Here is a 16,140-nt window from a genome sequence, read left to right as displayed (position 1 = left end):
AACCAAATGCAGTATGGCATTGGTATAACATCTTGATCGCTACAATAAGGCTTTCATGTCGCTAAGTAACCAGTGGCATCCTACAACTCATCTTTGGTGTACACAAAGTCCCGTAGAGGTCAGTCTAGTAACTTGATTCCATTGGCTGGTCATTTATACTTTTTGATATTATCACATCTACATCTACATGATTAGTCTGCAATTCACATTTAAGTGCCTGGCAGAGGGTTCATCGAACCACAATCATACTATCTCCCTACCATTCCACTCCCCAACAGCGTGCGGGAAAAACGAACACCTAAACCTTTCTGTTCGAGCTCTGATTTCTCTTATTTTATTTTGATGATCATTTCTACCTATGTAGGTTGGGCTCAACAAAATATTTTCGCATTCGGAAGAGAAAGTTGGTGGCTGAAATTTTGTAAATAGATCTCGCCACGACGAAAAAAATCTTTGCTTTAATGACTTCCATCCCAACTCACGTATCATATCTGCCACACTCTCTATCCTATTATGTGATAATACAAAATGAGCTGCCCTTTTTTGCACCCTTTCCACGTCCTCCGTCAATACCACCTGGTAAGGATCCCACACCACGCAGCAATATTCTAACAGAGGATGAACGAGTATAGTGTAAGCTGTCACTTAAGTGGACTTGTTGCATCTTCTAAGTGTTCTGCCAATGAAACGCAACCTTTGGCTTGCCTTCCCCACAATATTGTCTATGTGGTCTTTCCAACTGAAGTTGTTCGTAATTTTTACACCCAAGTACTTAGTTGAATTGACAGCTTTGAGAATTGTACTATTTATCGAGTAATTGAATTCCAACGGATTTCTTTTGGAACTCATGTGGATCACCTCACACTTTTCGTTATTTAGCGTCAACTGCCATGTGTCACACCATACAGCAATCTTTTCTAAATCGCTTTGCAACTGATACTGGTCTTCTGATGACCTTTCTAGACGATAAATTACAGCATCATCTGCCAACAACCTAAGAGAACTGCTCAGATTGTCACCCAGGTCATTTATATAGATCAGGAACAGCAGAGGTCCCAGGGCGCTTCCATGGGGAACACCTGATATCACTTCAGTTTTACTCGATGATGTGCCGTCTATTACTACGCACTGCGACCTTCCTGACAGGAAATCACAAATCCAGTCGCACCACTGAGATGATACTCCATAGGCCCGCAGCCTGATTAGAAGTTGTTTGTGAGGAACGGTGTCAAAAGCTTTCCGGAAATCTAGAAATACGGAATCAACTTGAGATCCCCTGTCGATAGTGGCCATTACTTCGTGTGAATAAAGACCTAGTTGCGTTGCACAAGAACGATGTTTTCTGAAACCATGCTGATTATGTATCAATAGATCGTTCCCTTCAAGGTGATTAATGATGTTTGAATACAGTATATGCTCCAAAACCCTACTCCAAACTGACGTCAATGATATAGGTCTATAGTTCGATGGGTTACTCCTACTACCCTTCTTAAACACTGGTGCAACCTGCGCAATTTTCCAATCTGCAGGTACAGATCTATCGGTGAGAGAGAAGTTGTATATGATTGCTAAGTAGGGAGCTATTGTAGCTGCGTAATCTGAAAGGAACCTAATCGGTATACAATCTGGACCTGAAGACTTGCCCGTATCAAGCGATTTGAGTTGCTTCGCAATGCCTAAGGTATCTACTTGTAAGAAACTCATGCTAGCAGCTGTTCGTGTTTCAAATTCTCGAATATTCCATTCGTCTTCTCTGGTGAAGGAATTTCAGAAAACTGCGTTCAATAACTCCACTTTAGCGGCACAGTCGTCGATAACAGTACCATCAGCACTGCGCAGTGAAGGTATTGACTGCATCTTGCCGCTTCTGTACTTTACATATCACTAGAATTTTTTCGGATATTCTACCAAATTCTGAGACAGTGTTTCGTTGTGGAACCTATTAAAGACATCGCACATTGAAGTCCGTGCCAAATTTCGAACGTCTGTAAATTTTAGCCAATCTTCATGATTTCGTGTTCTTCTGAACTTCGCATGCTTTTTCCGTTGCCTCTGCAAACAGTTTTGTATACCATGGGGGATCAGTTACATCTCTTACCAATTTATGAGGAATGAATCTCTCAATTGCTTTGAATTTGAGCCACATCTCGTCTAAATTTGCATAGTCAGTTCGGAAGGAATGGAGATTATCTCTTAGGAAGGCTTCTAGTCACACTTTATCCGCTTTTTTAAATAAAATTATTTTGCGTTTGTTTCTGGTGGATTTGGAAGAAACGGTATTGAGCCTAGCTACAACGACCTTGTGATCACTAATCCCTGTATCAAATCATGATGCTCTCTATTAGCTCTGGATTGTTTGTGGCTAAGAGGTCAAGTGTGTTTTCGCAACCATTTACAATTTGTCTGGGTTCGTGGACTGCTCAAAATAATTTTCGGAGAAAGCGTTTAGGACAATCTCGGAAGATGTTTTCTGCCTACCACCGGTTTTGAACAAGTATTTTTGCCAACATATCAAGGGAAGGTTGAAGTCCCCACCAACTATAACCGTATGAGTGAGGTATTTATTTGTTACGAGACTCAAATTTTCTCTGAACTGTTCAGCAACTATATCATCAGAGTCTGTGGGTTGGTAGAAGGAGCCAATTATTAACTTAGTTCGGCTGTTAAGTATAACCTCCACCCACACCAATTCGCATGGAGTATCTACTTCGACTTCACTACAAGATAAACCACTACTGACAGACACAAACACTCCACCACCAATTCTGCCTAATCTATCTTTCCTGAACACCGTCTGAGACTTCGTAAATATTTCTGCAGAACTTATTTCAGGCTTTAGCCAGCTTTCTGCACCTATAACGATTTCAGCTTCTGTGCATTCTATTAGCGCCTGAAGCTCAGGGACTTTCCCAGCACAACTTCAACAATTTACAACTACAATTCCGACTGTTCCTTGATCCAAGCCCGTCCTGTGTTTGCCATGCACCCTTTGAGATTGCAGCCCACCCCATACTTTCCCGAGGCCTTCTAACCTAAAAAACCGCCCAGTCCAAGCCACACAGCCTCCAATACCTGTGTAGCCGCCAGCTGAGTGTAGTGGACTCCTGACCTATTCAGCGGAACCCGAAACCCCACCACGCTATGGCGCAAGTCAAGAAATCTGCAGCCAACATGGTCGCAAAACCGTCTGAGCCTCTGATTCAGATCCTCCACCCAGCTCTGCACCAAAGGTCCGCAGTTGGTTCTGTCAACAATGCTGCAGATGGTGAGCTCTGCCTTCATCTCGTAAGCAACTTTACCTGAATGGCAAATAATCTGTTAGGATTAGATATGACTTACGATAATATCCAGCATAGTATTAAGGTTCATACTCATGCATGTATGACATGTATCACATGCATTGTATCCCACTGGCTATAGATGACATAGGATGACAGACAAGGAGTGGAGCTTCTGCTATTTAACTCCATGACATCATCACCTAATACTCAGCAGTCGACATCAGTGGGTGGTAACCACATTTCTGCTTTATGGCATTGTCTGCACATGTCATTATTGGATATAACATTGTATAGTTTTTGTTTAACTTAGTGTTTATTATATTACATATCTCCCTCTGTTCAGTTGTGCTCTAAATTACATAGTATGATCCAAAGATGATCCACGCTGGGTCAAAACTATCACCTATGAAAAGAAGCATTTTTATGCAATCAGAACTCTCCTATTAATATTTTATTGCTTTCTATGTAATGTTTTATTACTTCCTGTTAATCCTTGGATCCCTCATTCTTTCTTCACACAGTTATGGGAATTTATACACCTATGATTCCTAGGTCTACCCTCATCCTGTCTTGGGTCTACACTCTTTAAAACTGAGGCCCTTTTGCTCTTTCCTGAGACCACCTACTATTAAAAAAACTGCCCAATCTACTCCACACAGACCCTGCAACCCATAGAGTAACCCCCTACATGTAATGGACTCTTGACCTCTTAAACAGAACCCGATATCCCACCACACAATTGAGCAAATCAAGAATCAGGGTTTGTGAACTCTCAGAACAACTGGTGCTGGAGGTCTGAAAATCTCCATCAGTTATATTACAGGTCACTATATGGGGGGGGGGGGGGGGTGAAAGAAAGAAAGAAAGAAAGAAAAAGCATTAGCTGTGTGATTAGTGCAACATGAATTACTGGACTGATCTTTTTCCACCAAATCGTTACTTCTGATAGGTATGTGGACAGTCACCACTTACAAATAGAGGTGTTTTTATGCGATCAGGACTGTTCTATATAATATTTTATTACCATTGCAATTGCTGCTGTTCCCAATATGTTTACAAATCTAATACAAAACACTGAAGTTCAAATCATTACAAGCACTAAAAGTTAGCCGAAACTTTTACAAAGGACCTAATGATAGTCAGTAAGGATATGTTAAATATAGTATAAGGTGGCGTGTTTGTTGCTATTAGAAGTAGTTTATCTTGTATCGAACATGAAGTAGAGATTTCCTGTTAGTTAGTATCGTTAAAGGTTGTGCCTGACATCCAGAATAAATTGATAATTGGCCCCTTTATGACTCAGATGAGATAGTTACCGAAAGGTTCTAAGAAAACTTGAGTACCATCTCATATGTATTCCCCACTCACACAATTATAGCTGATGGTGTCTTCAATGAAAGTACGTGTTCAAAGCCAGTGATTGTCATAAAACATCATCCAAAATTGTACTAAATACTTTCCCAAAAATTATTTGACCAATTAGTTCTGAAGCCCACTCTTAAGTGTAAATGGTTGTGAAAACATATTTGACCTCTTAGCAGTAAATAATCTGGAGCAGATAGGGAGCATCAGTATGGATACAAGGACTAGTGACCACAAGGTCATTACAGCAAGATTGAATACCGTAGCATCAAAACTCGCCAAATAAATGAAAACTACATCTATTTTAAAAAGGCAGACAAAAACTCACATGATGTCTTCCTAAGGGACAATCTCCATTCCTTCTGAACTAACTCTGTAGGCATAGGCCAGATGTGTCTTAAATTGAAAAAAATAGTACCAATAGCAGTTGAGAGATTGATACCAAATAAATTAATAAGAGACAGAACTGATTCCCAATGCTGTATAAAACACGTCACAACATCATTGCAGAAGCAATGAAAAATGCATGCCAAATTTAAAAGGATGCAAAATCCTCAGAATTGGTGGTTTGACTTCTAATCAAATGTGTGCATATGGGTCACAGTTCATAGTAATTATAGAAAGTCATGGAGTACAATAGAAGTGATATTTCGTGTTCTCCAAGGAAGTGTTATAGACCCTCTGCCATTCCTAATCTATATAAATGATTTAGGAGATAATCTTAGCAGTCATCTTAGATTGTTCGCAGATGATGTTATCATTTAAAGTCTAGTGAAGTTGCCAGAAGATCCCAACCAACTATAAAATGATTTAGACGAGATATACGTATGGTCCAAAGTGGCAATAGAACCTAAATAATGAAAAGTGTGTAGTCATTCACATGTGTACTGAAAGGAGTCCATTAGATTTCAGTTACATGATAAATCACACAAATCCAAAGGCTGTCAATCCAACTAAATACTTAGGATAAAAAGTATGAACAACTTAAACTGGAACATAGCTTATCTTGAAGGGAAGGCAAACCAAAGACTCTGTTTTGTTGCCAGAACACTTACAACACGTGTACTGTCACGGAACAGAGGAGAGAATGGAATACAAACGACACAAGTTAGAGTATGAATCATTAAAACAAAGGTATTTTTCATTGTGGTGAGATATTATGATGAAATTTCAATCTCCAGCATACCCCTCTGAATATGATGGCAACCTTATTAATGAGATAATAACCACTGTACTAAAATAAGAGAAATCAAGAGTGCACTCACAAAGAGTTTACTGCTCATTTTTCCCTCATGCTTTTTGAGAGTAGGATGGTAGAGAAAAAGTGTGAAAGTGGTTTGATGACACCTCTGCACTTCAATGTGAATTGTAGACAACTCATATAGATTTAGATAAATGCCGCCGTACTTCATCAGGAAAAAGAGAATTTTGAGATCAACTTCTCCACCATGCACAGAACACAATAGCCAGTTGCAGTACTGATGTCAACAAATAGTATCTGAATTGGTTAGTCAATGCACTACCATTATTTGGTAAGGTTTTAGTTTTAGTCTGTGCACGCCACTATCACTATCATAAAATGCTACTGAGCCAGCAGCCCGAAGTCCTAAATAGTTCAATATTTTTCTCTAATTTCTTTCCAAAGTTGCTCCCAACTCATTTACTATATAATCAACTATGACTATATTGGTCATACTGACCAAGCAATAGGAGCATCATGAGGTGATTACAACCTGCCTGCTGTAGCGTTACTTCCACATAGTGCTTGTATTATTTATAAACACTCTCTCTGTATTATTTATAGAAGTATTCTTATGAGCCAATGAAGGAGGTGTTTCCACCCTAGGTATATTGATATGTTGAATGTTTATACTGACCAATTGGCACCATGAAACACTGAGGGATTGTTTTGCTTGACATTGTAGATCACATACAATGTTTTATGGTACAAGTGCACTATTTAGAACAACCCAGGAGCCATGTAACGTAGCTTTATAAAATTACTATAGAAGTGATAAGCATGAACCCCTAATTTAAAGGGAATTTAAAAGCAGAAGAAACTAAACATAGTTTCATACAAACATCAGGAAACTGAGATACATTGATGAAATCCGTATTTGTCTCGAAGTGTTGCAGACTTATAAAAAAGGTATTTTTCTTGTGCCTGTCTGACTGCCATGAGACTAGATGAATAATGGTGTTAGTCTAGCATATTTTATATGAAAAGTTAACATTAGAGAGTAGGAAATTTAAAATGAATATCATCTAGATGTTTAGATATATTGACAGAATCCTACTCAGACTGCCATGAAGGTCATGTAGATCTCCAGCCACCACAGAGGGGGCAGGGGCAGGGGGGGGGGGGGGGGCAGCAACCAGCAGCAGCAGCAGTTGTTTATATTGTACACAGTGCTTAGCTCAGTGTTTCCTCAAAAACTTCTGTCAGGAAGTGAGTATTATCTGTGTGCTTATCTTCACTGACAACTATTTACTTAAATTTTCCAAGTACTTGCATAATTTTTTTCATGCATTAACCTTTGTATGAGCTGACTTTCCACTGAAAAGTAATTGTTTCTATATCAATTTTCAGTAGGCCTAACATAATTTATTTTTGTTTTAAGAAAGTGTGGATTTTGTAACACTAATGTGGAGTCAGAACTTTGAATAGAAATTTGTAGTGCTAGTCTTTTATACACATTTTTTGTTTTTATTTTGTGTGCATCATAACTTTGGTAGCACCATAGTCAGGTAATTTAATCTCTTGCTGAGATTCCTTTGTTCTTTCTCAACTAGCCATCATTTCTTTTGTTTGTATTTCTTTTTTTTTTACTTTCTACACAGTTTTTTTTACACAGTATGTACCTAAAGCACACAAGCTGTGTCCTTACTAAATAAAGGAAATGTGGAGACTACTGAAAACTAAATGTCAGTTTCACTACTTTCTAAATCCTCAAAAATAACTGAATCAATCACTGAAGATAGAGTTAACAAGTAACATGAATAAATACAAGCCTTATATTGATGCCCAATTTGGTTTTTGAGGTGGGAGAAGTATAACATTGGTCATTATAGACTCCAAAAAAGTGGTACTTGAAGTTCTTGTACTAGCACATCATTGTTACAAGTATATTCTTTGACTTGCCAAAGCATTTGACACTGCTAACTAAAATATTACTAAACAAAATACTACTAAACAAGACAGAAGTACTAGAAGGGGAACAGCAGATAATCAGTTCCAGTCTGATCTGGAAAATGGGGTGTAACTGTCACAAACAAAAATATAAATATAGATTTTCCTCAGGGTGGTCTACTGAATCCATTTCTGTTCTTAATATACCATGTATCAATATCTTTCCAGACATTATTACAAATAGGAAACATTGCCACTCACCACATAGATGAGATGTTGAGTCACAAACAGGCACACCATAAAGATTTCTAAATATGTGAGCTTTTCACCAAAAGATCTTCTTCCATGGTAGACAACACACACACACACACACACACACACACACACACACACAGAAGCACAACTCACACACACGTATGACTCTGTCTCTGGTCACAGGTGCCAGACTGCGAGCAACTATGAATGGTGGGAGAAGCAATGTGGGTGGTGTGGATAAGAATGTGACTGGGGCAAGGAGGGGCAGGAATAGCAGGATAAGAATTGGGGATGGTAAAGTGCTGCTTGTGGGAGCATTCAGGGACATGCTATGGACAGGGTGGAGCAGCCAGGTTTGGTCCGGAGGTTAGACATGAAGGTGCTTCTCCCATCCAGTCTTTTTTTTAATTTATTACTTTTTCATTATACTGTCAGTATTCCATCATGGATTTTCCAAACATAGTAAGACATGGAGAAAAAGTTGGCTTTTCTAGTGACAGCAACAACACCGTTACTGATCTTGAATGATGTTTAGGATTGGGGAGCGTGTAATAAATTAACATTGTGTGTAAAGAAAACAAACACGGTGCACTTCAACACAAAGAGGGAAAACAAATCAGTTATACTAAGCATAAATAACAGATCTATAGATTATGTAACAGAGCTTTTATGGGTGATACTGATTGTCAATTAACATCAAACGTATGCACAAAGATACTGGCAAAAAGAATTTCATTTGCATGTTTTACTCTTAGGGTTCTATTTGTAGTTGGTAGCACACAATGTCTTGTAACAACATATTATTCTTACATACACTTTATTTTAAGATATGTGATTCTTTCTTGGAGATCAAAGGCACGAACCATGAACACAGTTTTTAATTCGCAGAAAAGGACCAAAAAAATAAGTAGAACTAGAACTAGAATTTACTCAGTATTTCAGTAACAATTCTCTCAATGATCATGGAACAGTAGCAGTTTGCACTTACTTTTACCTAGGAAAAACAAACAAAAAGCTCAGAACATAATTTCCTATCAAGGACTAAAATTGTATAACAAACTGCCCATGATTATGTAGTAAAAGATTACCAAATCACACCTCTTTAAAAAGACAACTGAATCATTCTTCATTAAGTAATGCATACTACACAATCAAAGATTACTTGGAGGACTCAGAATAGCAGCTAGTAATAGCAGGGGGATAACTACAACACCTCACATCACTTTACAATATATTATCACAATGTAATGCATTTACAAGGAAATTGTGTGCCAAGATCTATAGTGCGTAATAGTAACATCTCGACGTTTTCCTGAGTTCATCTCACTCATCATGGGGGGGATTCTGAGTTGGTTTTTTATGTGGACTGAGGGAGGACATAAAAAACAGGCATGGGGGTAGTTAGATGTTTACAGGCCTGAACTACTTTTAAAACAGACTGGAGCTGGTACAAGTGTGTAGCAGCATGTTCGTGGTTCAGAAGCTACCAGCAGGTGCCCTTGATATGTGGAACAATGAAGAATAACCTCTTTTTTATAAGTTACCTAGAGCAAATAGCGTTTATATTGAAGGACATTGTACAGTAGATGCCAACCAAATGAGGTGCTGCAGTGCCAAGACAGTGACACATATTCAGGAGGATGGCATTTGCTCTGACCTGCCATTTTGATTTAGATTTTTCACAGTTTTCCCAAATCATTCCAGACAAGTGCTGGTATGGTTCTTCCATCAATGCCACAGCCAACATCTCTTCATAATTTCTCCTAGCCTCATAAAAGCATAATTGTATATCCTGTAAGCACATATGTTTGTGTGCGATATATTTTCATTCTGTTGTGGCAACAAACTCTATACCATTGCAAGATGTTCCCTGGATGAACAAACAAACAAATAATTAAATGTATTACATAAATTGCTGGTATGACTCCAAAACTTGCACAAAACTGAATAAGTGTGATTTTCCAAAATTTATGGAAAGTTCAGTATCAGAGAATCACTTCATAATTCTTTGAAACATCATTAAATAGCTCTTCTGTTGCTTTCACTCTAATTGATTTATTACAACACTAGTGTCATCTGCAACAAGTACTAATTCTGCTTGATGAATGATAAGCAGAGCTTCATTCACATATATAAAGAATAGTAGTCAACCCAAAATTGACCCATGCTGGACTCCCTTCATGAATTCTCCTCAATGACTAAACTTTTCTCTCCTTCCAACATTGTTTGAATTATTAGTACAAGTTTTTCCAATCTGTTTGTTATGTATGATTCAAGCCAGTTGCTGTAAAGCCCTCAATTATATCAAACTTAATTTTTTTCTAACACAGTAACATAATCTATTCCATCAAATGACTTGATAGACCACAAAAAGTACCAAATGGCTATGTTGTGCAATTTAGGGCTTTAATATTTGATGAGCGAATGTACAAAAACCACTCCCACTCACAAACACCTCCTGGAATCCAAACTACAATGTGCACAGTAAATTGTTTCTGCTTAAATGTTGAGACTGTTCTCAAGTATGAGTCTGTTATTTTTTTCACATTTATTAGAGTAAGATGTCAGTAAGGAAATTGGCCAAAAAATATTTAAGTCTTTCTTGTCACCATTATTAAAAAGACGTTTAACAATAAATTGCATATTCTAATATGGCTGGAAAAATTATCTGTCTCAATGATGTATTACATAATTATATCATTAAGGACATCTTTTCCGAATCCAGCTTGAAATTTCATTAACAAATATGAGCTGTGTTTTAGAATTTTTAATTTCATTGAAGGATGTTGGTGCTACTTCTAGTTGCTTGAAGTTTTGTGGAATGACATTTTTAACATACTATCTTGTCTCTCTGATCGAACTATTTAATTCTATTTTTGATGCTACATTTAGAAAGTGATTGCAAAAAGTACTCACAACTTGTGAATTAATAGTCACAACATTATCATATAGTGTAATTACTATGGTACGTTGTACACTGACTGGTTGCAATGTCTGCTCTTTCACAGTATTCTGTACAAATTTAATCTTATTATCTGCATTATAAATTTATACCGGGGCATGCTTTCTTCTGGACAATTTAAGGTCTTTTCTTAAGTATTTTATTCCAAATTCCAAGCAACATTGGATCTTAACTTATTCTGTCTTTTACATAAATTCCCCTTTTCATCTTACATGAGGTTTTAGTCCCTTTAGTTGTGCACAGCTTACCCCCTTTATAGAGTTCCTGGAGAACTTTTTAGGAAATATGCTTACAAATAGTGACACGAAGTTACTATGGAATATATTGAATTTCAAATTAGGATCTCTTACTATAAACGCATCATCCAGTATCATCTCTTTTAACATACTCTTAAAACATTGAACCCTGTTTTCATTAATAAGGCTCACTGCTTTGTATGAACATGCCTAAGACCTGTGGGGTGCTACACTGTTTATTTCCATTAACTGTGCATCATGATCAGGTACTCAATTAACAATTTGGTACACATTATTTTTTTCAGCCTGAGCACTGCATATAAAAATATTATCAATCTGAAGTGATGGTTTTTAGCTGATCAAGAGGGAAAATTCACTAGACAAATCAGACTGAAACAGTCAAATAATGTTTACAGTTCATTTTTCCTGTCGAATTCTTTTAAGAAATTTACAGTGAAATCTCCACAAACTAGTAGCTTTTACATTTTGTCCTACATGTAGATCAATAATTTATCTAGATTTCTCATAAATAGCTGAATGTTTCCGAGAGTCGAAGTGTAGATTCTTACAATTACAAGAGAAATATTCTGCGGTAATAACCAAAAGCACATGCTTCTGCATTCTGATCTACATAGAAACTGCTTGTTTCAATATTTTGGCTTGTGTACATCTGTTATGTTTCGATGCCTCTTTTTATTCATATTCACTCTACATGAAAAAGATGCTAATCTATAACTTCTGATATCTATTTTCTCTATTCCTGTGGTTACATGGTGCTCAGAGAAGCACAGAACATCCTTCACTTCAGAATTTTCCACATCTAGATGTACAAATCCATACCAGGTATTACTGATTTAATGGAGTTCTCATCTATGTTTGTTTCCTTAACACACAGAGCATCCCAATAGTGTTTTCACTTCTCTGACAAAATGTGTTGCTTAGTTCTCACGATGCTCCCTACATTTTTGGTGCTAATAGACAATGTGCTCTCTACATTTATGTTGCTAATAGTCAATGTTGGTTTTGAGCATTGGGTGAAGTTCTTCATAACTTCACCCATTGATAGAACTATCAGCTTCTGACGAAAGTCAGTGCTGTGCACCGTATGCCCACTTCCAAAGCACGCGCATTTCACTTATGATCTAGACTGCCAAGACAGAAACTCAAAACACTTGAGGAGAGCAGCAGTTAGAATACACAGACATTCCTAAATATGTAAGAGTATACCTTGACAGATCTGTAAGCGACAAAAATCTCTGTATGCAAACTTCTAAGAAACTAGCAAAGAGAGACGACATTTTGAAGAAACTTACTTGCAGTATGTGAGGAGCAAATGCTATTGTCCTCAGCACAAGGTAAGGCCCTGTAATTTTCCACTGCAGAGTATGTCTGCCAAATCTTGATCTACTCACATGGAAAACGTGGATGTCATCCTGAATGAAACATGGCATTTAACAAGAGGCAGTATGAAGGATACACTCCTGGACAAACTGAACAGAGCAGCACATTTCTCTGCCACATGTATTCATGATTCAGCAATAGTCTATAAGAACATTTTCAGAAGGACCTTCTATAAAAGAAAAAAACCATGTAATGTACTGTGCATAGAGCAAGTTTCCTGTAGCATTAAACTCCACAAGAAGTTTCATGAACAGTGTGAACATGTAACCTCCAGAATGGTATGCCAAACAAGAAACTGAGCCAACATGTATCCAGTTGGAATAGGAAACTCTACCTACTATGAACAGGTGTTATGGAGTTATACCAGTAAAGGCAAACCTATCGAGGTGATGGTTAGAAAATGACAGCTACAGTTTCTGCTATTGTGGTTAGGCACAATATGTGGCACATCCATTAGATTGTCCTATTACGCCTCATACTGGCACCTTCAAAGATCTATGGCTAGGAAACAATCCAGCCATTAATGTTGCTCAACATTAGGCTGAAAATTTTAAAAGAGACCATAGATGTCCCATGCCCCCTGGAATACAGTTTTTATTCATTACATACATTACAGAAATCTCACAGTTCTACAATGTTCTGGGATATATTAAATTTTTTTGGGTCACCTATAAAATTCAGTTCTTGTGGCAGCCACCACCTCTTTATTTTTTTTTAAAAAAAAGGCAATTTTAGTGTCATTCTTTGGACACCATTGGAAAAGATTATGAGGATTGGAGACCATAGCTAAAAACTCAGCTGGACACAGTACAGTAAAAGTCAAGAGTAACGAAATGGAAAATTAGTAGCTGTAGTCTGGTTGAAGAAAATAGATTGGAACTGTATATTGCACATATGAAAATTGCTTGAGAATGTCGTATGTTAATGCATCCATACTAAGAGCACAACTTTCCTTAACAAATATTCTTCTTTTGTGGTAGCTGATGTCGCACATCACTGCACTAACTATTATGTGATACAATGCAGAAATTCAGATCAGGTAGGTAAAATATATACATTACACATCAGTCAATACTAAGTCTCTGAAGTACTCACTATGTAATTCAGTGTCAAATAACTCAGATTCAGCCATTGTTGCTTTAACATAATCAAGGAGGCTTCCTATTCTGCAATCTGGATTTGCAAGTAGCTCCTTATCATCTGAAAAAGGAAGTGAAAAATAATCATTTCACAAACATTTATAAAATACAGGAGCCAATCATGTTAATTAAATTGGGTAACATTTTATTCCAATAATCAATTCAAATTATTACTCATAATGTTTGAATAGCTTAGAGTCTTTCATTTCTTTTTATTTTACCTTCCCATAATATTGTTTGCAGATGTAGACTGCATGAACAAATGTGCCTCGATCAGTTTTTGCTCACATAGTTAGCAGTACAAACACACAGTTAAATGTTCTCAGTAATCTATATATTTACTATAAGAATGTTGTTGTTCGGGTGGTACTCACAAACGTCTTTTGAAATTGAAGCGAGAATATTTACCTCCTACATTCCCTTGGCCGCAGCCAAGAGTGCACGCTATTCAAATGGCTCTGAGCACTATGGGAGTTAACATCTATGGTCATCAGTCCCCTAGAACTTAAAACTAATTGAACCTAACTAAACTAAGGACATCACACGACACCCAGCCATCACGAGGCAGAAAAAATCCCTGGCCCCGCCGGGAATCGAACCCGAGAACCCGGGCGTGGGAAGCGAGAACGTTACCGCACGACCACGAGATGCGGGCTGCACGCTATTACTTGGCCAGTTAATGCTGTGCTCCCCATTTGCAGTAATTTAAGCTAATGTTCCAACCTCACTATTATTTCATAAAAAGTAAATATCCAAGCGAAACCACTAGAAACAGTTCGCAGATACGACTAGCTTTCTTCGACATTCATTCAGCTAGCTGATCTTTACGCACTACTTCAGGCCCCACATCATATGCTACATGTTAACAATTAAATATTTTTGCACAGTTATTAGTCGCAAATCCCAAAGTAAAAACTCGACTACTCTTTATAGAAATACGAGGTATTGTTGTGGTCAAGCTAAATAGTATCAATAACAGTGTCTTTGTTGATAAACATGTTGAATAAATTTCGATTGTGACAAATTCTGATGCAGTCCACATTTAGAATTTCGCGGTGTCACTTCTTGAAGAGCGTATCAACGCGCGGCGAAGTAATTGTCGGCAATCTTTGTTACGGATAGAATCGACTTAAAAAGGATTTGAAATATTTGTGTTACCTGCATATTTTATCTTGATGAACATATTTTAAAATATGTGCTATACACTGTAGTCCATAGAGATTTGTCTTTATGCCAGCAAAACATCCAATAATAGGGCCTACACGCCACACGATAACTCTTCTCTTTGGGAGCCAAGGAGTATTATAATACAGTATTTTGACTTTAACTGACAAGTAGACAACCGCACACGCATAACATGGAATGTGCAGCTTAAATTTTGGAATACAAATACTAGAAGTATACAGATAACGTATTACGTTCAGTCGTACCAAAAGGTATGGAATGGGGCGGGGGCGCTGTATGCCTGCGCTAAGGGCGTAGTAGGGGCTCAAAAACTGACTGAAAAGAAAAACAGTTTCAAGAATTAATCTGGAGAGGTAGGTTGAGTTCGCGTACTGCTCGTATCCGTATCTTCTACCAGGGAAAAAAAGACGCAAGTTGTTGTCACAGTGTCATTGCATCCACGAGTTATCACGGAGAAAGAACTACAACAGAACATACGTCTTATCTTCTACCAGGGAAAAAAAAGACGCAAGTTGTTGTCACAGTGTCATTGCAACCACGAGTTATCACGGAAAAGAACTACAACAGAACATACGTCTGTCGCTAACATGGTTTGTGTGACAACAGGGTACTCATACATTTCACTCATGTTCAATAATGGAGTTCGTACTGTATTGTAGGATCCAGCGTTGCCAACGGTACGATCGTAAATATAAGATAATTTAAGACGGGGAAACAATATATGTAGCTAAAGATACAAACACCAAATGGAACCAGTTTTTTCTTTATTCAATTATTATTATTATGTTACATGTCCTGTTAGTAAAAGGCTTGTCACAAAAACAACAAAAGAAGAAAAGCTGGGTGACTGGAGAAGTAATCCATGCCAGGAATATTCTGAGAGTGTATTATGACCTCTCCAAACAAAACAAAAAATACTGAGGCCTACAACACACTGTAAAAAAACAAAAAAGAAAGAGTACCGTAGTTTTATCAGAGAAACTAAACCATCATTCATCAGGATGTCTATAGATAAGGGAAAGAACTACTCAAAAGGTTTATGGTCTTTCATTAATGAAGAAAGAGGAAAACTAAAAAATCGGGTGGAGGACATCTGCCCACTGATGAGTGGGAAAAGCAATGCAAACCGTCTAGAAATAGGCAATAGCAGACGAATTAATAAGACAAAATAAAACAAATGCAGTAAGTA

The 16,140-nt window shown here is 37.5% G+C and overlaps 1 protein-coding gene across 9 annotated transcripts in view; it reads right to left on the bottom strand.

Moving 5' to 3' along the window:
* LOC126363724 (uncharacterized) overlaps positions 1 to 15,214 on the bottom strand; it is a 115,136-nt gene extending 99,922 nt beyond the window's left edge. For 2 of the 9 annotated variants that reach the window (XM_050007995.1, XM_050007987.1), the window contains exons 1-3: positions 14,175 to 14,416; positions 13,988 to 14,016; positions 13,723 to 13,827 (exon numbers count right to left, since the gene is read on the bottom strand). In XM_050007995.1, coding sequence (XP_049863952.1) covers positions 13,723 to 13,827; positions 13,988 to 14,016; positions 14,175 to 14,257 — 217 coding nt within the window. In that variant the 5' untranslated portion in view covers positions 14,258 to 14,416. Of the gene's footprint in view, positions 1 to 13,722; positions 13,828 to 13,987; positions 14,017 to 14,108; positions 14,418 to 14,924 lie in introns of those variants that run through there. The other 7 variants (XM_050007993.1, XM_050007990.1, XM_050007989.1 and 4 more) reach the window with 7 other exon arrangements.
* Between the last annotated feature and the right edge of the window lie 926 nt (positions 15,215 to 16,140).

The sequence above is a fragment of the Schistocerca gregaria genome, chromosome 1, assembly GCF_023897955.1.
Source record: "Schistocerca gregaria isolate iqSchGreg1 chromosome 1, iqSchGreg1.2, whole genome shotgun sequence".
Lineage (NCBI taxonomy): Eukaryota > Metazoa > Arthropoda > Insecta > Orthoptera > Acrididae > Schistocerca > Schistocerca gregaria.
This window is presented reverse-complemented; position numbering and strand designations above follow the sequence as displayed.